Genomic DNA, 27638 nt, shown 5'->3' on the forward strand with positions numbered 1-27638 from the left:
GAATATATTTTAGTGATGCCTATGTGTTTTTCTATACATAAAATTTGTAGAAAAAACTGTAGTGATACTCGTTCTTACCTTCTTAATAGGAACGTATAGTTGTGTCACCGGCTGAGTATTTCTGCCAAAGTTTACCACAGTTCACTAACAAAACACATTCATAGCAGTTGAATAAAATGTAAGCAGAAGCAATAAGCGATTCTTGAAAGTGAATGGCAAGCAGCAGCAAACATTGAAGCAATGTAATTCATTAAGCAACATCTCTGTAAGTAATGTTTTCTAGGGAGGTAGGGAAGTAGGCAAAACATGATTACAATGACTATTGAGTTTTATAAGATTGATGAACCCTCACCCTCCCCTAAAGAGCTTTCTATGCTATTCTTACTTTTGCACTAGGAAAAATCAAATTCTCCAAGGAGTCGTACTCCTATTTTTACACTAGGACAGAAATACCCTCAAAGCAGTAAAACCTTATTGGTGTTTACATGATGTTAACCCATCCCATGTACATGAGACAAGCAGTCATAGGCAAGCATAATGCCCTAAGCAAGTTTGGCTCATGACTCTCCTCCACTTATGTGGTTGACGTCCTTGTAGACTTTGACGTTAAGTACTCTTCAACTTTGTCCATGAATGGTTGCATGACTTTCGCATTAATGAAACTGATTTCTTCGTCTGTAAGGCTTTTCCACTTCACTAAAAACTTGTGCCGCTTCTTCCTTGATGATGTGAACTCTCTGTCTGCAAGGATGACTCTCAGGTTGCACTATCTTATTAGTGCTCTAGTTGACTAGCTCTTGCTTGGATGCTCAGTGTCGGTGTCAAATGACTTGAGGCAGCTAACGTGAAACACAAGACGCACTTTTGTCTAAACCAGAGGATCAATATTGTAAGAGACCTTCTTGACTTAAGATAAGATGGGGACTGGTTCTTCATATTTGCGAAGTAGTTTTCTACCTCAACCTTGTAGTGACTTGATTTGTTCAGGATTGAGCTTAACAAGTACCAAGTCACTCAAGTTGAAATGCTACTGTCTTCTCTCCTGTTCTGCCCACTTCTTCATCTACTTGGAAGTTTTCTCCAAGTAGACTCGGGAAATCTCTACATTCTGTCACCATTCTTTAGTGAAGATGTATGCTCTGATACCAACTGTCACGGGTCGAGTATTTCACACCTTGTGAAGGGTCGTGTAGTGCTAGCTAATGCACTCTTGCTTAACTTGTCGGCCAAAGTTTACCATAGTTCACCAACAGAACACATTTATAGCAATTGAATGAAATGTAAGCAGAAGCAGCAAGCAATTCATGGAATTAAATGGCAAGCAGCGGTAAACCTTAAAGCAATGCAATTCATTAAGCAACACCTTCGTAAGCAACATGTGTCTAGTGAAGGAAGCAAGTAGGCTAAACACGATTAGAATGACTAGTGAGTTTTACAAGACTTATGAATACTCACCCTCCCCTAAAGAACTTTCTTTGCTATTCTAGCTCTAGCATTAGGAAATATCAAACTGTTCGAGGAGTTATACACCCATTTTTACATTAGGACAGAAATACCCTCAAAGCAGTAGAACCTATACTAGTATTTGCATGACGGTAACCCATCTCATACACGTGAATCAAGCGGTCACAAGCAAGCATAATGCCTTGAACAAGCTTTTGTGACGATGGGGATAATGCCTATATGTTTTTGGCTAGGCATCTAAGACTACTTTTAAATACTGCTGTATTGCTTTTGAAATCTCGGCATCTCTGAATGGTATATTTGTGCAGCATGTTGGCATGCGTTCAATGGTTTGTATTCTATAAGATCTTAGGTAACTATAGCTAGCTCAATAAAGAATTGCTTTTCTAGTTTTCACTATTTGACTTATCTTCAATTCTTTTGGAAATATTCATTTCAGATATGGTGCGGTGTTTAAGGGCTTTTAGCTATGAAGAACAGTTTCCTTCACAGTATCCCTCACTTTGCTAACCCAATTTAATTATTTTGTAGGTATGTGAATGGATGACACTGCAACAAGATGTTAAACTGTTACCAGGGGACTATGCTGTCCACTTGGACTTGATTGGAAAAGTTCGTGGTTTAGCTAGTGCAGAAAAGTTCTTTGAAGACCTTCCTGAGCGGATGAGAGGCCAACCTACCTGCACTGCCCTTCTCCATGCCTATGTCCAGAACAAGGAGTCCGTTAAAGCCGAGGCTTTGATGGAGAAAATGGCTGAATGTAATTTCTTGAAGAATTGTCTTCCTTATAACCACATGCTATCTCTACACATCTCAAATGGGCAATTGGAGAAGGTTCCAGGAGTGATTCAGGAGTTAAAGAAGAATACTTCACCTGATGTTGTTACTTACAACCTATGGTTAACTGTGTGCGCTGCACAAAATGATGTTGAAACTGCTGAAAAAGTCTTCCTTGACCTAAAGAAGGCCAAAATAGATCCAGATTGGGTAACATATAGTGTGTTAACCAGTTTGTACATGAAAGCAGCACTTCTTGAGAAAGCAGCATCCACTTTAAAGGAGATGGAAAAAAGGGCTTCTCGAAAAAATCGAGTTGCTTACTCTTCTCTAATTAGTTTGCATACAAATATGACAAATAAAGATGGGGTTCAGCGAACATGGAATAAGATGAAATCACTCTTCCGCAAAATGAGTGATGCTGAGTACACCTGTATGATATCTTCTCTAGTCAAACTTGAGTTGTTTGAAGAAGCCGAGAATCTGTACACCGAGTGGGAGTCAACTTCTGGGACTGGTGACTCTAGGGTTGCAAATATACTCCTTGCGGCTTACATCAACAAACATCAGATGGAAATGGCCGAGGAATTTTACAATCGAATGCTGCAAAGAGGAATTACTCCTAGTTATACCACTTGGGAACTTCTGACATGGGGTTATCTGAAGCAACAGCAGACAGAGAAAGTTCTCGATTGTTTTAGGAAAGCTGTTGGTAGTGTGAAGAAATGGAATCCTGATGAAAGAATGATTCGTGAAGTATTTAGGAACCTTGAAGAGGAGGGCAACATTCATGGGGCAGAACAAGTTTTGATCACTCTTCGGAAGGCAGGCCATGTGACTACAGAAGTATATAATTTGCTTGTGCGAACTTATGCCAAAGCGGGTAAAATGCCGCTTATAGTTGCAGAGCGAATGAAGAAGGACAAGGTTGAGTTGGATGAAGAAACTAATAAGCTTATCAAGTTGACTAGCAAAATGTCTATAAGCGAAGTTTCAAGCAGTTTCTCTTTTGTTCAGTAAGTTTGAATATCGTTTGCTTAGTTGGAGATGGCGTGAGTTTGATCTGGAGTGCTGCACCAGCCTTTATGCAACCTTTCTTTCATGAAATTGAAAGGATCACTAGCTTAAAAACCTGTTATGAAATGGAGTGAGGCTTTTATTTTCAGTTGCATGAAGCAGAGAAGTGTACAGGGAGGGGGAGAGGCAGGTGGTGGTGATTCAGAATTGCCTGTCAAAATGAAATACTGGTGTCTGATGACAAGTTTTAGATTTTTTTTTTTTGGGGGTAGGGGAGTATCTCCTGTTCTGGGTCAAATTTTTTGGGAGAAGCATCAGGCTTTTGGCCAAAGTAGGGGGAAATTTTGTGGCATTGTACTTGGCTTGCCATCCTTACTGTAGAATGAAAGAAGCACCAAAATTTTAGTTATCAAGCTATGCCTTACTCGTGGGATGGGGGTTTTTTCCTTTCATCTCTTTGAGCTTTGGCTTTTGGGTTCTTCTTGGGGCTGACTGATTCAAAAGAGACTAGGGGCAATTCTTTTGTAGTTTTTTTTTTTTTTCTTGGTTTTTTATTTTCTTTCCAGGAGCAACTTTGTTCTTCAGACTTCAGCACATGCATTTTTCCCTGCTGTCTTAGTAAATACCCTATTCTATCAAAATAAAAAATAGTCCAATATGATAATATATAGGATCTATTAGATCTTGGGATTTGGCTCTCTAATCTGCGCCAAAAGCCCTGTTTTGACTTAAAAAAATTTCATTATGAAAATATGCTCATCTAAGTAACAGGTAAGGTTTAAATATTTGATTCCCTGTAATTTTCTTTTTTAAATAAAAAAAACAGGAAAATGCTCGAGCTTTGGGAAACATCACGGCCATGTTTGGTCCTTATTTCTCATGCTGCTGCCGCTGTATTTTCTTAGGATGGGTGCATATGTAGTGGAGTGTTGATTACACACTCACATAGTGTTTGATTTTCAAAGCTAGGGTCTTGAAACCTAAAGACTTGTATTTAACATCATAAATTTTAAACTTTGAATTCGAAATAGGCAAAATTTAAATTACATAAATCCAAGTTCAGGTCCTCCAATCCAAACTTTTGAACATGTACAACTGTAGGGAAGCATGACGCAGGGCCAACAACGAATTAAAAGCAGAAAGCCTAATTGTTTTAGTTTAAGAATTTTTATGGTTTAGTTTGGGATGCTGAGATGTGATGATGCGAAGCATGATGAAAAGCGGTGACCAACACTCCTAAAAGCAATAACTTGTGAGGCAGGCAGCGCAGGCCAGTTGACGTTGGTGGGTTGGTTGGTGTAGTGGTTAAGAAGAAAGGACACCGGCCTCCTGCACACATGGCTTAAAAATAGTGGAACAAACACTCACGCACATGCATGAATGTGTAATCTAACAATCCTACCCTGCCCCATCCGCGGCTGATGGCCAAACCATATATGTCATCGTTCGCTACTCTCTGACTGCTGCATATAAAAAGGAAATGGTTGGTTTGAGAATAGTGCAGGAAAATAGAAAGAATTAAAAGGTTGCGTTGGGGAATTGGGGCAGAGACAGAGCAATGCCCTAGGTTGGAGGGCGGGGAATGCGTAGCTGCAACCACCAGGGCTTACCGCTTTGCCCAACCCAATCCACTCCTCGCCCTAAGCTCCTAGCCCCTGCACTGTGTCCCTTTCATTAGTGTCTTTGCATTTATCTTCTCCATGGTCTGAAAGTCCACCATGCAGACTGATTATAATTCATTTATTACGTACTTTAGAGAGCGCCAAACATGTGTATTTATCGGGAATGAATGATACAACTGTAGTATTTTCAATTTCAAAAAAATTCAGTTCGTTGAGGCTCCTTAGAGATTGGAATCAAATCTTCAGTAAGTGTAGTTTGAATGTTAATTGATTTTTCCATGATTTGCTGAAATGTCTTTATGGGTAGAATTGATTGAGGGGAGTGAGTTTCTAATACTAAGATATTATCTCAAATATTAGAAAACCATAGACCTCGAGACTGGAATTGATAATTTAACCAGAAGAGCCTTGAGTTTACTCACCATCAATTATTATTATTATTGTTGTTGTTGTTGTTGATGGACTATAATTAATAATTTTTCAAACTTGTACAATAATGCATCCTTCATTAATTACCTCTTTATTTTACAATTACGACTAGAATTACGTCTGTATTTGTAGAATATTTACTCTTTAAGAACAAAATGATCGTAGTACAAAAGCACAATCCGTTAAGAAGTTATCTTGAACTCATTTATGTTCAAATAGGTTTTGCTTCATTTATCAAAGTCCTCTATGGGAAATCGGACAAAAGTGATGCATGATTAATTATTAACATAAGAGGAGTCATTATGAATGGACTTAATATATATATATATATATATATATATATATATGAACGGGTACTAATTTGATTCAAAAATTTAAGTTAATTATTAGGTATTGTGTCCATCCAAATCTAGCCTATCCATCTTCCATTTAGCTTTCTAACGTGAAACAATTCTAATAAGTAAACTTTCCAACACGAATTAAAATTACATGTGTGGGCGAAGTAACCTTGTCGAGCGAGAAATTTAATTCATTGGGCATGACTTGATTAGGGCATGTAAATTATTGAAATTCACCAATCATAATATATGTTATATAATTATATATAAATCCACTAAAATGACGCGGAATGTAAATTATTGATAACTAATCCTCTATTGACTAAACATGTTCCATATTGGAACAACTAAAAATATCTAATAAAAAAAATTGATGTTTGCTTTCCAATTTAAATTTGAATCGTATATATGAGCTCAGCTCATTCAATTGACTAAACACAATTCCACATTTGAATTCAAAATTTGATCAGGCTGTTCGTTTCGAGAAGGGTAATTAAATTTGGTAATTACAAGAGTGTTAATGTTAAAAAATATGATTCAAATAAAATTGAATATATCACTTAAAAAAGATTTTATAAAAAAATTGTTGTTCTACTTTCAAGTTTGAATTTGAATCATGAGCTAAGCTCGTTTTATTCTATTGGGTAAGTGTAATTCTAGATTTGAATTTGAAATTTTATCAGTGTCATTCCTTTCTTTCCCGAAAAGGGTAAATTTGGTAATTGTAAAAAGCTAATTAATACGAAATTAAATGTGTGACACAATTTTAAGTTTACAGTATTTTGAAAATAAAGGGGAAGTGCGTTCCAAAATTGTTGGAAGATATAAACAAAAAAAAAATTACAATTTTATTTATTGGAATTGACAATCTTCCTATTGTAACTATTAAAAATACTTGATAAAAAATTATGTTTTACTTTCAAATTTGAATTTGAATTGTATGAGCTAAGCTTATTTAATTCATTAAACACAATTATATATTTGAATTAAAATGTATAAGTGATGACAGATGCATAAATTTGATATGAAATTAAATATGTGCCCTAGTTTTAAGCAACAAATTACCAAGTTTCAAAAAGGATTAATTTGGTAATTACTAATTATAGATTATAGATGAACTTAAAATACACATTTATATATATATGGAGAAGAAAGGTGAACGTGTGCGGATCAATGGAGTGGCGCCGTGCGAGCGAGTAGTGGCGTAGACGCGCTGGAATAGAGCGTGGGGGAGGGATGGAGAACGAAGCCCATAATATCTAATTCAAAATTTCACTCTCCACGATGGTACTATTTAGTTATGTTGCAGGTTGGAAGTTGGAGCTCTCGCTCTCTCTCTCTCCATTCCAAAACTCTATTCTAAAGTGAGAAACTAGAAAAGGAAGAAGGAACCATTGAACCAACCAGGTTACAACCTCCCTCTCTCCCTCCCTCTCTCTCTCTCTCTCTCTCTCTCTCTCTCTGTGGAAAACTGTGTGTACAGGTGGGTGTTTGTGCGTGTGTTAAGAGAGAGAGAGAGAGAGTTGAATCGATCATAATGGCGGAAGGAGGAGACGTTAGGTTTCAAGAAGGAATGTCTTGGCTTCCCCCTCACGTTCATCTCCACGCGGCATGCCATCCAAAGGTACTCTCTGTCTCTCTCTCTCTCTAACTTTTTATGAATTACAGAGTTATGAATGGATCGAATCCATATATACGTTTTCGTTTTTAATTAATTAATTAATTAGTGTTAATGTTTTAACTTTATTCACAGGGACGACAATACAATTGGATGGGAAACCTGCAGCTGCATCGGCACCAACACCATCGTCATCATCGTTTGAAATTCCCTGCAGAATCCCCCCATCCTCTGGTAATTTATATCAATTATGTGTTTAATAATTATATTTTCTTCTTCTTTGTTGTTCATCTTCTTCTTCTATTTCCGAGAGAGAGAGAGAGAGAGAGAGAGAGAGAGAGAGAGAGAGAGAGAGTGCATGCATGATGTTATGATTTGCTTATCATGATTTGAATTTGGAAGATTTGGATTAAGACGCTGTGGATTCGAATTATGAGTTATGGGAGTAGTAGAGATGTTGATTGTTTCTCTAATTAAAATGATATATAAACCGAACATATACTTTTATGAATGGTGACTGAAAACGGTAGCACTTTTTTTAAAAGAGACTAGGGTGTCAAATTAGATGGAAACCAAATCTGTGGGTTTAAATTAGATTTGAGTTTAATATAAGATAATACGCTTATAAGTGGGTCAATTCGGACCAACCCATTTATTAAACGGGTTAGGCAGCCCATATGGGTGACCCGTTTATGACGTTTAAAAACAAGATAGAGTGTATTTTTTTTTAAATGTCACTTTATATGAAATATTTAAAAAATTTTAAAATAAATAAATTATATTATTTAAACGAATAACCCATTTATAATCCATTTATTAAACGGGTGAGTTTGGGTTTACACAATAATCATCTGTTAATAAATGGGTCAATCTGAACCCGAACTTGACTCGTTAATCCATTTTCCCACTCCTAACCATGACAAAGACTGTACCCTCCGGATGGGTTCCTCTTAGAGCTCTGGCTAGGCTAATTATTAACGAGACTTAAGCAGGAATGAAAATTTTTGTTCGCGAAAATGAAATGGAAAAATAAATTTATTGTATTTTCTTTATATATATAATTATTCAAAATAAATTTTTTTATTTTAATAGGTTAAACATTAAAAAAATTAAATATTAATAACATGTAAATTTTAATTTTAAATATGCTGTTATAATACATTTATTATTTTCAGTTTTATTCTCCTTGATAATTAGAAACTGATGAAGGACCCTTGCACTGTGGAAATAATTTTTATTTTTAAATTTTAGTTATTCAAAGAAGTATGAATAAGTTAGCTAATTTTTAGTTTATAATTTTTAAATAAAATTAATAAAAAAAATTTGGGTACTATTTGCATGTGAAAATAGTTTTATTTCTGTTTTTATTTTTTCAAATAATCATGGTGGTGACTTACATATCTAGATTTCTCATTAAAATTATCGGTAAGGTTATACTTAGTTGCAGAATCCGTATTCATTTACCGTAAAATAAGATGAAATACAATGAATTAAAAAGATTAGTAATAGACATATTTTGTACTTAACCTAAATGATTATTTAGGACGATTGATGAAAATCATTTACGTATATATTCTTCATTGTAATTAAGTTATTCTTGAACTAATATTCTAATTAAAATATATATATTACGTACATAGATGCACATGCAGGCGTGCTCAAAATCAAGCATGATGAAGAGTAGTAGTAGTAGTAGTAGGACGCATCAGAGAGCAGCAGCAGCAAGTTTAGGCGGAGCAGGGAATGGGATGCAAGCCATTTTCTTAGACTCTGGCCCTAGACGACCATGTGGAACTGGAGTTTTCCTTCCTCGCAGGGCTGGTCTTGATTCCGATTCCCAGCCTGCCCTTAATAAACCTGGTATGCACATCTATCAACACTCATGCATGCATTCCCATTTTAATTTCTTAATAAGCACTCCAAAGGAAGTAATCTACTCGTTTAATCTGAATGTTGTTTTTATTAATCTGTCATTCATTTCAATTAGTGCAAAAGCAATCCAAGAAACAACAAATGATGCTGTTCTAAATCGTACAAAATGACGGAAAAGCATTCGCATTTGCAACTATCTTTGCTTAGTGGGATTTTGGGAGCTCTTTGTCGTTTTGATAAAAATTAAAGAAAGTCAACATATTTTAAAAATAATGTCGATAAATTTTTTTCTTTTTCTTATGCATAAAAGATTTTATTTTACAATTAACTCTAATTAATATAAAACTATATGTTTTTGACAATATGTTTGTTTAATACTTTTATATAATTTATGTTGGGAAAGTAACAAGCCAATTAGCACAGCAAATAAATCTTTCTCAAAAATAAATATGTGACGAATAAAAATAACCAACCAACAATAATAATAAATCACACACCATAATAGGAACACCACGTTTTTTAACGTGAAAAACCCCTCCAATGTGAAGGATAAAAACCACAGAGCCTATGAGACCCAATAAAATCTCTACTATAATAAAGGCAAAAATTACAGCAGTACAATCATAAAAAATGCTCACAAACTTAGAGCAAAAAGGATTCCCAAAAGAATCATAATAAAATAAGAATGAGCAGAAAGAAGTCACCCGAACGCAGTTACTGTCAATGTTACAAAATCAAGTCCTCTAAAACTCTAAAATAGATCTCCACCGTCCAGATCGAAGGTCGACAAATCCCGAACGTGCTCTCCAAATTTTAGCAAAATCGGATCACAAAAGGCCTTCCGATTGTCGAGTTGATAAAGATGATGTGAGTGTTCCTCCCACGCACACAGTAGCAACAGCTGCTATTTTTTTTTTTTTTTTTCTTTTTGGTGCTGCCCAACACACTGCCACAGTCGACTCCTTTAATTTGGTTGCCTTAATGGGCTTCAAGCACATGGGCCTCTTTTATTTATTTATTTAATGTGGGTTGGACTCAACAAATCTCCCCCTCCAACCCATAAGAGGAAGGAGTAACATTCATTAAGATTATCAAACAATTTTGATACCAGATGTCTCAACACACAACTTAAGCTTCGCACGAGGCACCACTTTTTTCATCATATCAGCATAATTCTTATCAGTGTGGATCTTCTCAAGTTAAAGCTACTTAAAATCCAAAACATCTCGAATCCAATGATATTTCACATCAATATGCTTTGATTTACCATGAAAGGTTGAATTCTTACTTAGATGATTAGCACTTTCATTATCACAAAATAACACATACCTCTTCTGAGTGAATCCAAGTTCATAAACCAATTTCTTCATCCACAATAACTCTTTACATGCCTCAGTAGCTGTAATGAACTCAGCTTCTGTAGTAAACAAAGCAACACATTTCTGCAACCTAGATGGCCAAGACACAGCTCCCCCTGGAAAGGTAATCAAATAACCAGAAGTAGATTTCCTCGAGTCCGAATCTCCAACATTGTCTGAATCTGTATAGTTAACTAGAACATGTTTTTCATAACCAAAACAGAGTTTTAAATCAGTTGTACCACGAAGATGCCTCATAATCCATTTTTACAACATTCCAATGCTCTCTACCTAGATTAGAGAGAAATCTACTAACTACACCAAGTACATGAGCTAAATCTGGTCTTGTGCAAATCATGACATACATTAAGCTACCAACTGTAGATGCATACGGAACACTTTCCCCATGTCTCTTTTTTCTTCATCATTAGAAGGAGATTGTTTACTACTTAAGTTGAAACGTGTAGCAAAATGAGTACTTACCACTTTGGCTTTCTCCCTGTGAAACCTGTTGAAGTACCTTCTCAGTATACTTTTCTTGAAATACTTTTCCTGAGATAACCATAACTTCTTAGCACTTCTGTCACGTGAGATTCTCATGCCAAGAATCTGTTTCGTTGGTCCCAAGTTTTCATGGCAAAAGACTTGCTTAACACGTGCTTTAACCTGTCAATTCTAGAAGCATTGTAACCAATAATGAGCATGTCATCAACATAAAGCAACAAAATAATGAAATCATCATTAGAGAATTTTTGAACAAATACACAATTGTCTGAAGTCGTCTTCTTGTAGCCTTGTTGATCCATGACAGACTCAAACTTCTTATACCACTATTTAGAAGCTTGTTTCAAGCGATACAAGCTTTTCTTCAATCTGCAAACATAATTTTTCTTACCTCTCACCACAAAACCCTCAAGCTGGTTCATATAAATTTCTTCCTCGAGATCGCCTTGGAGGAAAGCAGCTTTCACATCTATTTGCTCAACCTCCAAATCAAGACTAGCAGCCAGGCCCAAAACAACACGAATTGACGTCATTTTCACTACCGGTGAGAAAATCTCCCCAAAATCAATTTTCTTTTTCAGAATGAAGCCTTTGACAGTTAATCTAACTTTGTACCGTGGGAGTGAAGAATTCTCTTCCTGTTTTAATCTATAGACCCACCGATTTTTAAAAGCTCTCTTATCTTTAAGTAATTTTACTAGCTCAAAAGTGTGGTTGTCATGCAAAGATTTCATTTCATCTTCCATTGCACTAAACCATTATTGCTTCTGCTCACTTTCAATGGCTTCTTCATAACATTATGGTTCTCTGTCATCAATTAGAAGAATATACTCATCTATATGATATCTCGTGGAGGGCTATCAGTCTCTGGTAGACCTCCTGAGTGAAGTTGTAGGTGGTTCAATAGTTGAAGTATCTTCCTCATCAATAGTTTCATGATCTTCCACCACATGATCATTCTGAACATCTGCCTCTATATCATACTAATTGCCAATCTCAACTGTATCAAGAAAATTTTCAAAAGGAATCGGATCCAAGTCAACTGAATCATCATTATCTTGAAATTGAGAATTTTCTGTCTTGCCAATCTCTTCAATGGTTTGACCCTCCATGAAGACTACATCATGACTTCTCACAAGTTTCTTTTTCACTTGATCATAAAACTTGTAGCCAAACTCATCCTGACCATACCCAATAAAAAAGGCATTGCCTTGTCTTGACATCTAACTTGAACCTTTCATCTTTAGGCACATGAACAAAGGCTTTGCAGCCAAACACACATAGATGGTCATTGGAAACATCCTTCCCATACCAGATTCTGTCAGCAGGGACATCAGTTTGCAGCGCAGCAGTAGAAGACAAGTTAATTACATGAACAATAGTATATAATGCCTCACCCCAAAATGATCTAGGTAGTTTTTCTTTTGAAAGCAAACATCTAACTCTTTTTACCAATGTTATGTTCATCCTTTTTGTCAAACCATTCAACTGAGGAGTCTTAGGAGGTGTCTTCTGATGTCGGATGCCCTGTTGTCTATAGTACACATCAAATGGACCACAATACTCACCACCCTTATTAGTGCAAATACATTTTATCTTCTTTCCTGTTTCTCTCTCAACTAAAGACTAAAAATATTTAAACATATCAAGCACCTAATGTTTGGATTTCAAAGCATAAAACCAAAGCTTTCTTGAATGATCATTAATAAAAGTAACAAAATAAAGTGCACCACGAAGTGTCCTAACCTTCATTGGGCCACAAACATTTGAATGAATCAACTCAAGTAACTCTATTTTTCTGGAAGGAGGACGACTCTTAAATGAAACCTTTTTCTACTTCCCGGCCAAACAGTGAATACATCTTTTTAATTTTGCATCATTTAAGCCAGATAGCAAATTCTTCTTGGCTAAGCAATCGAGTCCTTTCTTACTTATGTGGCTGAGTCGCTTGTGCCATAACTTTTATATGATATCGCTATCAGCTGCATTCACATAATTCAAGCAAATAGAATCATTCATAAAATATAAATTAGAAAATTTGTTATCTTGGGCCACAATTAAATTTCCTCTGCTAAGTCTCTATTGTCCATTACCAAAGAAGTTCTAATATCCATCATCATCAAGTCTTCCAGCAGAGATCAAATGCAAACGAACAGTAGAAGCATGCCTAACATCATTGAGTACCAATTCTATTCCATTGTTGGTCTTTAAGCCAATAGTTCTAGTGCCAACTATCGGTACCACAACATCGTTTCCCATTTTCAAAACTCCAAAGCCATTGGAAGTATATGAACTTAAGAAATCTTTCCTTGATGTCATGTGAAAAGAGGCACCACTGTCAACCACCCAACTAATTTTATTACAGACAACACTAATTACATTATCATCATAAGCAAGAACCAAATCATCTCCAACAGTGGTAGGAACACGATCATTATTATCCTGATTTTATTTTCTTGTTTGTCACTGTTACTTTTATTTTTTCTCTTCCACTTGTAACAGTACTTCTTGATATGACAATTTTTATCACAATAATGACAGTCAAGATTTTTAAATCTTGACTTTGACTTGCTTCTACATTTACTTCTACCCCTTTCATTTTTGTATCGACTTCTCCCCCTATCTTCTATAACAAGTACTTGGGTATTATCTGTACCCATTTCTTTCCTTCTGGTCTCTTCATTAAACAAGTTATCTTTAACAAATGACAGGGTCAACACATCGTTTTGGACTAAATTGCTAAGAGATACTACAAGAGTCTCCCAACTATCTGGCAAAAAACTTAATAGCAATAAAGCTTGTAGTTCATCATCTAAAATTATCTTCATGTTGGTTAACTGTTTTACCAAATTCTGGAAATTGCTCATATGCTCAGTAACATATTTTCCTTCTCTAAGCTTCAAATTTACAAGTTTTCTAATTGCAAAAGTTTTATTGTGAGCAATCTTTCTCTCATAAAGACTCTCTAATTTCTAAAGTATTTGGTCATCTATCTCTTGAGCCACATGATGAAAAACACTACTATTCACCCACTGTCTGATTTTGCCAACTTCTTCTAGTTAGTTTCAATTTTTTATTTTATTTTTTCGGCTTATCTCTACCCATCTCAATTGAATCAAATAAATCCTAACAATAAAAAATATCTTCCATATTTGGTTTCTAAATTGAATAATTTGAAACTGTGAGCTTGCACATAGTACCTACATTGTCTACCTTATTTTACATAAACATGTCTCTGATACTACTTGTTGGGAAAGTAACAAGATAACTAGCACAACAGATAAATCTTTCCCAAAAACAAATCTGTGACGAATAGAAACAACCAACCAATAATATTAATAAATCACACACCACAATGGAAACACCACGATTTTGAACATGGAAAACCCCTCCAATGTGAAGGGTTCACCACAGGGCCGATGAGACCCAATAAAATCTCCACTATAATAAATACAAAAATTACAGCAATACAATCACAAAAAATGCTTACTAACTTAAAACAAAAAGGATTTTCAAAAGAATCTCAATAAAATAAGAATGAGCGAAAAGAAGTCATCCAAACGCAATTACTATCAGTACTACAAAATCAGGTTTTCCAAAACTCTAAAACAGATCTCCACCGTCCAAATCGAAGGTCAACAAATTCCAAATGTACGCTCCAAATTTTAGCAAAATCATATTACAAAAGGTCTTCCCGATCGTCAAGTTGATAAAGATGGCCGTGAGTGTTCCTCCCACACACACAGCAACAACAGCCACTATTTTTTTTTCTCTCTCTCTCTTGTGTGGCCCAGCACACTGCCACAACTGCCTCCTTTAATTTGGTTGCCCTAATGGGCTTCAAGCACATGGGCCTCTTTTATTTTATTTTATTTTATGTGGGCTAGACCCAACATCCTTGAATGATTCTCTATTATTTTATTTTTATTTCTTTATTTTTCTAATATTTTAATTATTGAACCAGGAATTTCATAGGGATAAATCGTCTCCAAAATATTGAAATAGAAATATGTAAATAATAGAAACTAGTGTAATAAATTATTTACTTAATTTATTAGCTATAGTCGCAACATATTTATATTTTTAATAATTAAAATTTAAAACTAGAAACTTTTAATACAAAGTTTTTTGTTAGCTCAAAATATTAGGTTAATTTAACTAATCAAATTGTAAATAAAATGTTAGAAAAGGTATAAAATTAAGAAGGTTGGAAAATTTTTATTGAATCTTTATTTATTTATTTATTATTTGTAATTAATTAAATTCGTAAATTAAAAGACTTTATAAGTAGCACAAAGGATAAAGTAGTACTTAGATCATTTGAACAATCCCTAGTACACACTTAGCTATATTTGTGCTAAATGATCAATTTGGGGAAAAAAGGAAGAAATTTTTAGTAAAAATTTCAATAATTAGTGTAATAATATTCACTCGATTTTGATAATATTGTCCACATATATCTGCCTTTATTATTTTTCAAACACACGCACACACATATTTGATGTTGTCATTTCCTAATATGTAATATCATTGCAGCTTGTTCCCCCGTACTTCTCCCTTCTCGAGTTGTTCGAGCTCTCAATCTTAATGTCCATGAATTGCGCACACATATTCCCCTTGATCAAGGTTGTAATATATTATATAAATATTTGGGCAAAAGATATTAACTTCCCTTGAGGTTTGGTAAAAAGACATTGATCTTCCTTGATGTTTCAAAAATTTTAGAGACCTGAATTCAGGGACCTCCCTTAAAGCTTGTCAAAAAGACACATTTTTCTCATTATATTTTGTTAAAAAGGCAAATCTTTTGCTGACGGACAAATCTTAGAAGAAGTATGTAGTATTTTTGAAATTTCAGGAGAGATTAATGGGATTTTTGAAATCTTAAAGGATGTCTCTTTCTTTTTGTCAAACCTCAGGAGAGGTCCGTGTCTTTTGCCTTAAGTATTTTTACATTATTTTCTTTTAAATGTCTTATTAGTTAATTTAACCACCTTTTTTTTCCTTTAATTTGCATTAATTCAATTTTGCAGATATAAAAAACAATCCAAACAGTGAAACTCTGAATTTAATTAGCAAGAAACCTCACAGGGTCAACGCATCAGCCCAGCCTTGTGCTATTTCACCAGATCCAAGTTCTTCACTTGAGATATTGCTTCCAAATGAATGGACGTACTAGCCAAGCTCTCCAATGGATGAATTAAATTTCTATTTATGCCATTGATCTTGAAAACTAAATAAAAAAATAAGCCTAATTAATTTGGTGTAGTGCTACTGCTGTAAGTTATAATTAGTTGATCATGTGTTCTTCTCGTGTAATTTAAATAATGACTTCATTATTGATGATCTGTAAATTTGTACTTTGTACTTAGGATTAATGATGATGCCTCAATCTTATCATTTTTTCTTTTAGTAAAATTCCCTTGCATATGGACATTTTATTTTGTACAAATGATTAAAGTAATTTAGTCTTATTTTGTCCATATGAATTTATAAAACTAAAAACCAAAATTTTAAAAAATAGAAATAGAAAATAAAAAAATAAAAACTTGACGTAATAAAAGGTATGGAGCGCCTTTGGCACTAGGCAAATATTGGGTGGTCTTGGACTAATTAAATGCCACGCGATGGTCCAAGATCCTATATGCAAATATAAAGCATTGGGGATGTGACTCATATTTTGAGTGGAATGTATGTAACGGGAGAAAACACCGTAAAGCGAGGATCAAGAGAGAGATGCAGGTTGCAGTTATGGAGGGCAAACCATCAACAGTTTGGGGGTAAGCGTCGGCGATTTCAAAAAGTGCTTCGAAGGTAATTTTCTGGACTTCAGACCGTCAATGGTTTCACTCGCGCTCGTCACGGATTTTTGAGATTAGTAGATTGGGTAATCGGAGGGATTTTCTTGGAGGATTGTTATAGAAGTATTTTAGATCAACAATAGGTTTCCTATGCGCATTAGATTGTTATATAAACATTATTATGTAACCCTATAAGAGATTGAGCTTGTTGACTTTGGTACAATCCCTAGAGGGGGGTGAATTAGAGATTTAAAAAATTTCTTCCCAAGATTCAACTAATTCAGTAACAGTATTATACAACATAGGGTCTTTCTAAAATAGACTCAATTTCCCAAGCAAGTATGTACACAAATATTTAAAGCAATTAAAACATTCACAGCTGTTCAAGTATAACATACATGTGCGGAATTGAAAGTGCAGAAATTAAATAGAGAGCCGACACAAAATATGTTATCGGGGTTCGGCCAATACTGCTTACATCCCCGCCTTGGCTCACAAGCACAAGGATTCCATTACAGCTCACTTAATAGGTGGAGCGGCACCTAATACAACCAGGTCAAATTAAAGCAGGGTTGACCTCAACCTTTACAACCAATCCGTCTGGGCTAGATTAACGTCCCCTCATGCCACGCCTAAAATACAACCAATTCAAAATACAAAGTGTGTACAAAATGAATGCTTCTCCAACAAGCAGATTTGTACTAGTATAATCAACACACTACAATATAATAGGATATGATAAGCTCAATATAGTCTTAATATCTACTCTTAAATATAATGCTAGTATACCAATCATAATATGAGAGTGTATGTGTTAGGATCTTTGTGTCAAGATAATAATATCAATCACAAGATGCAACAACAAAGATTTTCAGCACACAAGCAAATATCTCGAAAATATTTTTCCCAAAAATAAGCACAAGAGATATTTAAAATCGATTTGTAAAAATTATTTCACAAACAAAATACAATACAAGCTCTTGAGAATTGCAATGATAATGCAAAACTCACAAGCTCTAAGGAGTTTTCCCAAGGAAGACTTATTGACAAAGTCTCCAAGAAAAACTCCGAACTTACTTTCAAGTAAAAATAAATCTCAATCAAACAGAGCAGATGAGAGTGTAAGCCTTATAGGATAATCACATAAGCACTATTACTAAATGATTTTTGCAATGAGAAGGAGTAAGAATGGAAGTGGAGAGCTTGAATATGAGAAATAGGGTTTTTGAATTTCAAAGAGAATTTGCTAATGATATTTGCTAATTAGGTGCTAATCAAAGCAAATGAGGGGGTATATATAGACACCCCAAAAATTAAAACTATTTAGGACTTATTTGGTATTTTTGAGAAAGTTTAAATAGGGTTAATAAAAATTAACCATGTTTTAACCTTGGTAAAATTCGAGCAACCCGAAGGCTTTGGTCGACCATTTTTAAAGTTCGGTTGACCAAATTGTTCAGTTCGGTCGACCAGTGTGTTTTTGAACTAAGGTAATGGTTGACTAGACTTGAGGTGATTTTTGAACCTCCAAGGTTCGGTTGATCTAGTTAAGTTCAGTTGACCGAAGTTGAACATTTGGTCGACCAGGTCATTTTACAACTGGAAGTTCGGTCAACCAGGGCATTGTGATTTCCCACGTGCCAATTTAGTCGACTAGGGCGTTGACGCTCATTTTAAGGACGGTCGACCAACTGGTCAAACCATTTACCCTAGGGAGGTTTGGTCGATCAACCAAATGGTCAATTGTTAACCTGCGGAGGTTCGGTCAACTGAAGGTCTATGTGTGTTTTGGTTCAGTCAACCGAACACACAAAGATTGTGCATTCAAGTCCAAATTTTCATTTAAAGTCACCTTTGTTCACATAATTATAATTTCTAAGTTATAGGGGACTTTTCATGTGATAGTTTGATGACCTAAAGTTAATCTATGGCCTTAAGCATTAAGTCCAAAAAATCCAACGTCGATCGACCAAGGTGACCCCTACGGTCTTATGGTTCCCTATGGTCAAACTATGGTCATTGAACATATCTGTCCTATCATGCATGCAATGCATTAATTATTACAGACCATAATTAATATTATAAACCCTGAATAATATGAAATATAAATTACAAAATAAACACTTTGGGTCTTCAGTTTCTTTCATGTCCATGTGAGTGCACTATATAAAACTTTCAATTGATTCTGCACACAAACTTATCAACCATTAAATACTAGAGTATTTGTCATAATCAAAACGGAATATAACCTATAAGGTTAAGAATCTCCCCTTTTTTTTATGATCACAAATACCTTATGCAAAAGTGGGTACAACCAATGAAGGCTCCCCCTGAAACTATGCATAAGAGAAATGAAAAGATTTTTAAAAAATTTAAACATTTTCCTAAGGTACCTAATTTTACCTAACTTCTATCCCTTTTGGCAATAGCAAAAAGGATCATGATAAATTTAAAATTTATAGGCAAGGCATTGAGTATGAATTATTTAAATACAAGATATGGTTTTGAAGATTTTAAAAAAATTCTGTAGCATGCCGTTTGAAAATAGAGTATTTTCCAAAAATATATGCATAGAAATGACCTCATTGAGTTCAAATTTACAATTTATCCACAACTAACAACTCAAACAGTCCAGAATGATCACAAATAGAAAACATGAATATAACTAGCAACATGTAAGAGATATGACCGTCATGCACTGCAAGACACAAACACATTCACAAGGTATAAAGCAAAGATAAATTTAATCTTTTCAGTCAAGGTTAAGTCCTACACTTTAGAAACACAACCCAACAATAATTTACTATGACTTTCCCGAGATCGTCACCCCAGGAAAGACACAGAAACCATCAGGGTAGTCCTGCATCTAGACTGCAAAACCAAACCTCAAACCCTTTCACCTAAACTTTAGTATTGATTCCGCTGCACTCTAAAGTCTACAGAACCTAACAACCTAGGCTTTGATACCAAACTGTAATGACCTTTCTAATTTCAACACACACACACACACACACACACATATATATTTACATATTAGCCTGCCAATAATCATAACTACCACATACATAATCCACTCAGACCCGTGGGTGCTGGGAAATAAACCTGTCATATGAACCTGACACCCTAGCAGCGGAAAATTACAACATATACATATCAAATAGTCCAACAAACACAATACTAGAGTTATACAAAAATCTATCATATTCAAATACACACATCCCAGCATGAACATAAAGTTCCCTAGGATCACTACCCCAAATTCCATTTGACCCTAGTGGAACGACTTACCCTTTTGACAAAGTAGATCAGGCGACCACTATCGTTGCGGAGCTCTATTCGCTCCCTTACCTGGATTCCCTGAAATATTTTAAAATTGGGGTGAGACACCTCTCAGTAAGAGATAAACTAATATCACTGTATAATACGTGAAATAAATTTTAGGATGGATAGCTAGCTAATGCCATGTATTACCCCCACATGACTGGGTTGTGCGACCCAAATGCGGGACCTAACATTGGTTGGCCGACCATGCTAGATCAATATAAGTCTGTAAGTACAATGAGCTCGCCCCACTCTAGTTCAGACTGTCCAGGGGAAATCTACAACTCTGCACTGAAGCCACATCGACTGTCAATCTCTCACAGCCCCTTGCGGCATGTGGTAGCACTAACATAATCTGAATATATATATATATATATATATATATATATATATATATATATATATATATAGCTACGGTATCGTGCTGCTGAACTGAACTAAACTAAGCCATCCGGTATTGATATCATATACTATATTTCACCATAATTTCTAACATAATAACATTTTCATATAAATAACATATCTTTCATTACGGCCCTTGTGACAACATTTCATATCATATCATATAAATTAATGGCCCTTACGCCATTTTATATAAACTATGACCCTTGCGCCTTTTCACATAAATTACGGCCCTTACATCGTTTCACATAAATTATGAAAAATATAATTCCTGTACTGTTTTAACCATTTCCCGAAAACAATAATAGGATGAAGGTTTTGAAAACATAACATTTTGTCATCACATTAATCATAAGATTTTTATATCCATGCTACACAAATTAAACCATTTTGCCTGATAAAATATATATAAACATTCTCTATAAACAACAATAATTTTTCCAAACATAATTTTATATATACATAATTTCTGAAATAAAATGTTGTAGAATGATAAGTATTTTTATGAAAATTCGGACTTAATTTGTTCCCTTACCTGATTTCTTGAATTACGTCAACAGGAATCCCAAACTAATGCCTGCGGCGCTCACGCGGTCCCTGAATCAAAAATCCTAATTTCATTAAATCAATCTTAAATAAAATACTATTTTAATATTTCTTATGCCTATAAATTTCAAATAAATAATTATACCCTTAAATATAACTAATTTACCTAATTCCTCAAATCTCACTCTCGCTTTGGAGTGGGGCTTAGGAAACCCAAATTAGAAATTTACTTCGGCCAAAATGACGACGATTGCGACTAGGATCCCATGGTGGTGCCCAATCATCGATTTAGCGGCAACTTTAAGAAGAAATTGAGAAAATAGGAAAAAAATTACTTTATCCCAAGAATGGTGCCTATGCCGCTCTCACGATAAATCCGCTCTAGTAGAAATGTCGGTGGCAGAGTTAGGAATCTAACGGAACTTTCTGTTTCCCAATCAACCGAATATCCATCGAAAAATTGAAGAGAATGGAAGAGAGAGACGGAGGTGAGCGAGAGATATGTGAGAGATTACTAGTGGGGAGGCTCTGTCTTTTGGAGAATGAGATTTCAATTTGAAATCTCAAAGCTCAGGAAACTTTTTTTTTTTCTTTTACTTAATCAATTATTATATATATTATATACTTATATATATCCTTATACATATTTAAATATATACATATATACATAACTCTCAAATTTCTTAATTTAATTAATTTTCTTAATAATTTTTTTAAATTAATTAATTAATTAATAATTAATATTTTATTTTATTTTATTTTCTTTTAGGATAATTACACCTAAATATTTTTGGGGTCATTACATACAGTTTTAACAGATGATTTAAATGATACGAAAATTCATTATGATATAGTAAGATTATGTTTAAAAGTATAAATTTTCATGTGTTAACAGTTACAACTTAAGATATATTACAGTTATATTATTTGAAGTATATGTTTATAATATGATAAAACTCACGTTGCCATACACTGATATTAGTTTATTTCCTTTACTGAGAGGTATCTCACCCCAGAATTACAAATATTTCAGGAAATCCCGACAGACGAGTGAAGCGAGCTCCGTGATAGAAGAGTTCGGTAGTATTACCTCAGTTGCAGGGTAAGTACTAGAGGTTGGTGGTAGGATGAATTTTTGAGATATATGTGTATATGTAGAAACAGTGAAACTCTGGTATTGTATATAAGTTAAGTACATTATAGTTTCTGCTGCTTAGATGACATGTATGTATAAACAGGTAATTTCCCGGTATCTATGAGTTCAGATTGACTTTGACTATGTTCTATGGTATTAGAGTATTTTTAGAAATATATATAGCAGAAAATTTGAGGTTGTTACAACTATAATGACCATAAAGACTGGAGTGATTCACGCCAAGTGCCATAACACACTCATAAATGACATATCACCTAGGGTCAAACGTCGCCAATATAAAAGGGGATGCTATGAAGAGGTAAACCATTTCATTCCAACCTAAACTGTTGCATAAAACCTCTCAAGAAAATCCCTTACTTAGGTATCAGAGTGATCCCCTAGAGTACAGTCCAGGTCCTCAAAGCCGTTCATACTTTCCTTTTTTTTTTAGGTGATCATGATCGGAAAGCATCTTGAAGGTCATTCGACTTTTCATTCCGCAATAGAGGTGAAATCCTAAATTTTTATTTTTTTCATATTGAATCACAAATACTTAAATACAGTTTTAATAATATTACAAATAAGTTTATTATGGAATGTTTTTTAGGCAAAAAAATTTGTGGAGTGCAATTATTAGGTGCATATTTTTTTAAATGAATGCTGAATTTTGTGAAAAGTTGATTTTTAATTTTATTTTATTTTATTTTATAGGATTAAAGTTTTTGTATCTATTCATTCATAATTACAAACTACTAGGCTACATTTGTTTGTAAAATGTCTATTCATAGGAATATATTATTTATAATAGGTTAAAGTGAAACCTTTAATAAATGCATAACAAGAAATAAATAAGGAATAACTATTCTCACATTTTACCATGTAAATATCCGCTTCTTTTGTATAACATATTGGACGTAATAATAAAAAGCATACCAAGAATAGCTATTCTCCTTACTCCTAAATTTCTCATTGTATTTAATTTTATTATAAGAAATAGTTATTCCGCAAGAAAAATTTACCCTTATTTTCTTATTTTAAACATAACATTGAAGTGCTAATAAAAAAGAATCAACTTTTCACTACATTCATTTCGAAAAATTATACACCTAATAATTGCACTCAACAAGTTTTCATGCTTTCATAATAAGCTCATTTGTAATGCTATTAAAAATTTCTTTTTGATAAGTGAATAAATAATTATTTATTTAACTTTTTGTGATTCAATATGAGAAAAAAAAATTATAACTTAGGATTCAACTCAAATTAGGACTTGCATTAAAATAAATTAATATCCTAAAACATTTTGGGAATTTTTTAGTAAATATTGATAGGAATCACGGAATATAGTCTTGTTTATTTAAATTAGCTTCAAAATAAAAATCAGATAAAATTGAATTAGCCCCCAAATCTTATTTATTTTATTGAGTGGGTGCGATTTTTAAAGATCTTGCTATGCATGGAAAATATTTTCAAACTTAAAATTAAAAAAAAATCATTTATTATAATATTTTAAAATATAAAATTTTATTTTTAATACATTTCAAACATTTTCAGAAGTAATTTTTCAATAAACTTTTAGTATCTACTGTTTTTCAAAAATAATTTAAATAGTTCAAAAATACCCAATAAATTAAAAAAATGGAGGAACGTGTTTTTAATTATTCATAAAACACGAAATCTCAACAAGAGATTACCTTAATTGCATTGATGACGTAAACATAGATTATTTTATTGATGAAAAACAAATTAGTTACTCTCATGTGCTAAATTATATTCAGGAATCATTATCTAAAAATGAATTTTTATGAAAAATATAAAATTTTATCTAACTATAAATTTAGAGTGGCAATGCCAATTTATTTCAAATGAGTTTTAAACATAAAATAAAAATCTAAAATTTAAATTATTTTGTTGATCATGAGTTTGTGCACAATTAACTTCTAAAAAAATATACAAAATTAAAAAATTTAAATTAATTTATTTAATTATATACCTGTTAGAAGAGCTTTCTCGATTTAAAAGTACTAGCATTCATTATAATTTTACAAACATGCATCCACATTTGACATTTTTTTTGGGACCTCACATATCAGGCTTGAAGGATTTTTGCGCCAGACTTAAATGACTATTACATTGGATCTTCGAAGTAATATTTTTAAAAGTTTTAAAAAAGATTAACATTTTCCTCTTAGTTATTTAATTTAATATTAAATAATAAAATTAATTGAGAAAATTGAATGATAAATAATAATTTTTTTATATTGTATTTAATTAATTAAATAGTGAAAGATCCCATAAATCACATAAACTGGTTTAAACTAAAGTGATCATAAGCACTTTTTTTTTTTGTGTTAAAGAGTTTTCAAACTCGCCCTAATTCTCAATAAACTTGTTACTCCTAACAATACATCAACTCTGAGCGGTCCACTACGAATGGGGGTACAGGGTATAGTCGTACAGCTTTCATGTAGAGGATCCAAATCATTTTGGGATGAGCCCTTTATTCCAAGAACAGGCTCCGACTTTGGCTTGCTCGGCTCTAGCACGTCCTTTTGCTTCGGCCATGGAAGCAACTCTTCTAAGCTCTCATCATTATGATAACCGTCTCTTTCGAAGAAAACTCACCACGAAGCGAGGTAAGTGTCACTTCTGGTCCTTCTTTCACCTTGTTTAGTTGCGGAAGAAACTAAAATTTGAGTCTTTTATGTTTTTCATTGCTTGGTACTGGAGGAAGCTAGCACTCAAACTAACGTAAAACTTGGGGTTCGATTTTTCTATTATTTTCCTTTTTTTCTCTTTTTCCATTCGTTTGGTTTTTCAAGTACATTGTTGCGACGGAATGAGAATTATTAGGCGCAGTTGGTAATGATATTCGTTGCTGCATCTGTTTGGTTAAAATTTATGGGTGAACTGTAGTTGGTTGAGGAATTCTGGGTTATTCTGAGATTTCAGTTAATGTTATTTAGGCGCATAGGCTAATTCATGGGATGTTTCTTTGAGAAAGTTCAGTTGATTCAAAATCATAGTAGGAAAAATAGGTTTTTTTTTTTTTTTTTTTTTTTTCTTTTTTTTCTGTAGTATATGTAGAGATAGGTGGTAGAAAATAAAAGCAGGGCTCAAGGGGAGATGAGTTTAGTTTTATTTTTTTGTTTATCCGAATGGGGTATCTTTGGTTTGGACATTTGGTGTGGTAAATAATATAGGAAGTAACGTCATTTTGGGGAATTGAATGGAATGGGAAGGCAATGGAATGAAGATTGGAAAGGAAAAGATGACAAAATCAAGTGACAAATTCTATTCCATTTCATCCCTTAGTAAGTACCAAACGTGCAGTAAATGTAGTGCCAAACTTGCCAACAAACATTTTATATTTGAAGGAGATGATGGATTTTGTGATAATAAGTGGCTTTGAACTCTGGCTTTGGGGATAAAAAGGTTGGGCTAGAATAAGGAGTTCCAGGGTTCAAATCTTGTAAACCAAATATAATACATATGGTGTGTGTGTGGAATAATAAGTGTGGAAAGTGATTTGATTAGGTGGCACCAAGATACTTTTGAAAGAAGTTGCGGGAATTACTAAACTGCAAGGTTGCTCAACATGAGCTACCACAACAATGACAACAAGGTGAAAGTTTGATTTAGGAGTGTGCCGTCTGTTAAGTTAGATGAGAGGATGATTGGAGAAAGCATTGATCCACTTTTTGTTGAGGATACTTCGCCTCAATCAAAGGCATCTCATTGAATTTTTTATATTCTTTCCATTTCTATTGTAATCACAATTAATGTATACAAACTGTAAATCATTATAAATAGAAAATACTCACCACTCTAAATGTGTGGTGGTTTCATCAAATATTCTCATGGTATCAAAGCCATAGTTGGATTAACATCCCTTAATCCCAATGGCCTCTGATTCCTCCTCCACTGCTGTTCCCTTCAATGCCATGATTCACATGGTTACTATCAAACTTTCTTCTTCTAACTATCTGCTATGGAAGACTCAATTTCTTCCCCTTCTTGAGAGTCAAGAACTGCTGGGTCACGTTGATGGTACCCTTGTGCTGCCACCCCGATTTGAACCTGCCAACTCTTAGATGCCAAACAACAAATACGTGGTGTGGAAAGCGACAAATCAGCGTATCTTTAGTCTGTTTCTTTCCTCCCTCACTGAGGAAGCTATGGCTGAAATCGTTGGCCTCTCCACTTCCCGTGAGGTCTAACTCGCCTTGGACAACACCTTCAGCCACCGCTCCAAAGCCTGTGAACTCTGTCTCAAGGATGACCTCCAGCCGATGATGCGCGGCTCCCGCCCTGTTGCTGTGTATGCTAGAGCCTTCAAGACACTATGTGACCAACTCAATGTGATTGGTCAGCTCGTTGACGGCACCGATAAGGTGTATTGGTTCCTTCGTGGCTTAGGGCCTGATTTCTCAAGCTTCTCCACCGCTCAAATGGTGCTTAACCCCATCCCATCATTCGCGAATTTGGTCTCAAAAGCAGAGATTTTGGGATTTTTCAGAAATCTTTTGACCCCTCTACCTCCTTTGCTGTGGCGTTTATTGCCACCAAGAATTTCTCTAATCGTCTTGGTGGCTCCTTTTGCAACCGGCATGGCCGTAACAATGGCCCTAGCAGCAACACTTCCATCCAAGGACAAGGACAAGGATGTCTCCACTTTGGCTAAGGGCGTCGTCCTCCACGATGCCATATCTGTTGGATGGAATGTCACCATGTTGACCGGTGCTGCCAGCGTTGAGCCTTCTGCTCAACTTGCTGAGACCTTTACTAGTTCATACTCACTCTCTGAAGTTTCGAAATCTGACTAGTTCTTGGACACTGGTGCTTCAGCCCATATGGCAGTCGGTCCATCTCAACTGGATCACTCAAATAACTATACGGGTAAGAATTGTGTAATTGTCAGGAATGGTGCGTCTCTACCCATTACTTGTACTGGTACAATTTCTCCTGCCCCAAATATCCACTTATTAGATGTCTTGGTTGTTCCTTATCTCACAAAAAATCTATTGTCTTCAATCGCTTGCCCACACTGCTTCTTAGAGGTAAATCACCTTTTGAGGTTTTGTATGGTAGCTCCCCAACTTATGAAAATTTTCATCCTTTTGGTTGTCGTGTCTACCATTGTTCACGTGATTATATGCCTAACAAATTTTCCCCTCGCAATATTCCTTGCATTTTCTTGGGTTACAGACTTACAGTCCCTTCTATAAAGGGTTTTGTTGTGTTGACCCCTACACCTCTAGGCTATACAACACCAAACATGCTTAATTTGATGAAAATTATTTTCCTTTCTTAGATACTTTCCAAGCTCAGCCCATATCCTCACTATAAATTTTTTCCTAGAACGTAGTCTTCTCCATACAGATCCATCTTGTTCCTTTGAGCCACGTCACGTTCCCCGCACATTGCTCAATCT

General features: G+C 34.5%; 3 protein-coding genes across 3 annotated transcripts in view; all 3 read left to right on the forward strand.

The window, feature by feature from the left end:
* Window positions 1-3736, forward strand: part of LOC131156705 (pentatricopeptide repeat-containing protein At4g02820, mitochondrial) — a 43857-nt gene extending 40121 nt beyond the window's left edge. The window contains exon 2 of the mRNA XM_058110592.1: window positions 1996-3736. Coding sequence (XP_057966575.1) covers window positions 1996-3261 — 1266 coding nt within the window. The 3' untranslated portion in view covers window positions 3262-3736. The remainder of the gene's footprint in view (window positions 1-1995) is intronic.
* Window positions 3737-7059: 3323 nt separating this feature from the next.
* LOC131156707 (uncharacterized) lies at window positions 7060-16400 on the forward strand. Its single transcript, XM_058110593.1, has 5 exons — window positions 7060-7271; window positions 7401-7499; window positions 8906-9125; window positions 15536-15625; window positions 16033-16400. The coding sequence occupies exons 1-5, from the start codon at window positions 7185-7187 to the stop codon at window positions 16176-16178; spliced, it is 642 nt and encodes a 213-aa protein (XP_057966576.1). The 5' UTR covers window positions 7060-7184; the 3' UTR covers window positions 16179-16400.
* Window positions 16401-24656: 8256 nt separating this feature from the next.
* Window positions 24657-27638, forward strand: part of LOC131156708 (preprotein translocase subunit SCY2, chloroplastic) — a 37440-nt gene continuing 34458 nt past the window's right edge. Inside the window, exon 1 of the mRNA XM_058110594.1 lies at window positions 24657-24840. Within this exon, the coding sequence (XP_057966577.1) occupies window positions 24696-24840 (145 nt within the window). The 5' untranslated portion in view covers window positions 24657-24695. The remainder of the gene's footprint in view (window positions 24841-27638) is intronic.

Source organism: Malania oleifera, chromosome 5 (assembly GCF_029873635.1).
Source record: "Malania oleifera isolate guangnan ecotype guangnan chromosome 5, ASM2987363v1, whole genome shotgun sequence".
Taxonomy (NCBI): Eukaryota; Viridiplantae; Streptophyta; class Magnoliopsida; order Santalales; family Ximeniaceae; genus Malania; species Malania oleifera.

What these genes read in the sequence shown, in the direction of transcription:
- LOC131156707 (XM_058110593.1), top strand. Translation starts at nt 7,185, where the DNA reads ATGGCGGAAGGAGGAGACGTTAGGTTTCAAGAAGGAATGTCTTGGCTT. An exon ending in CAGAATCCCCCCATCCTCTG is followed by an intron (nt 7,500 to 8,905) that starts GTAATTTATATC and finishes TTACGTACATAG; the next exon opens with ATGCACATGCAGGCGTGCTC. An exon ending in ACATATTCCCCTTGATCAAG is followed by an intron (nt 15,626 to 16,032) that starts GTTGTAATATAT and finishes TCAATTTTGCAG; the next exon opens with ATATAAAAAACAATCCAAAC.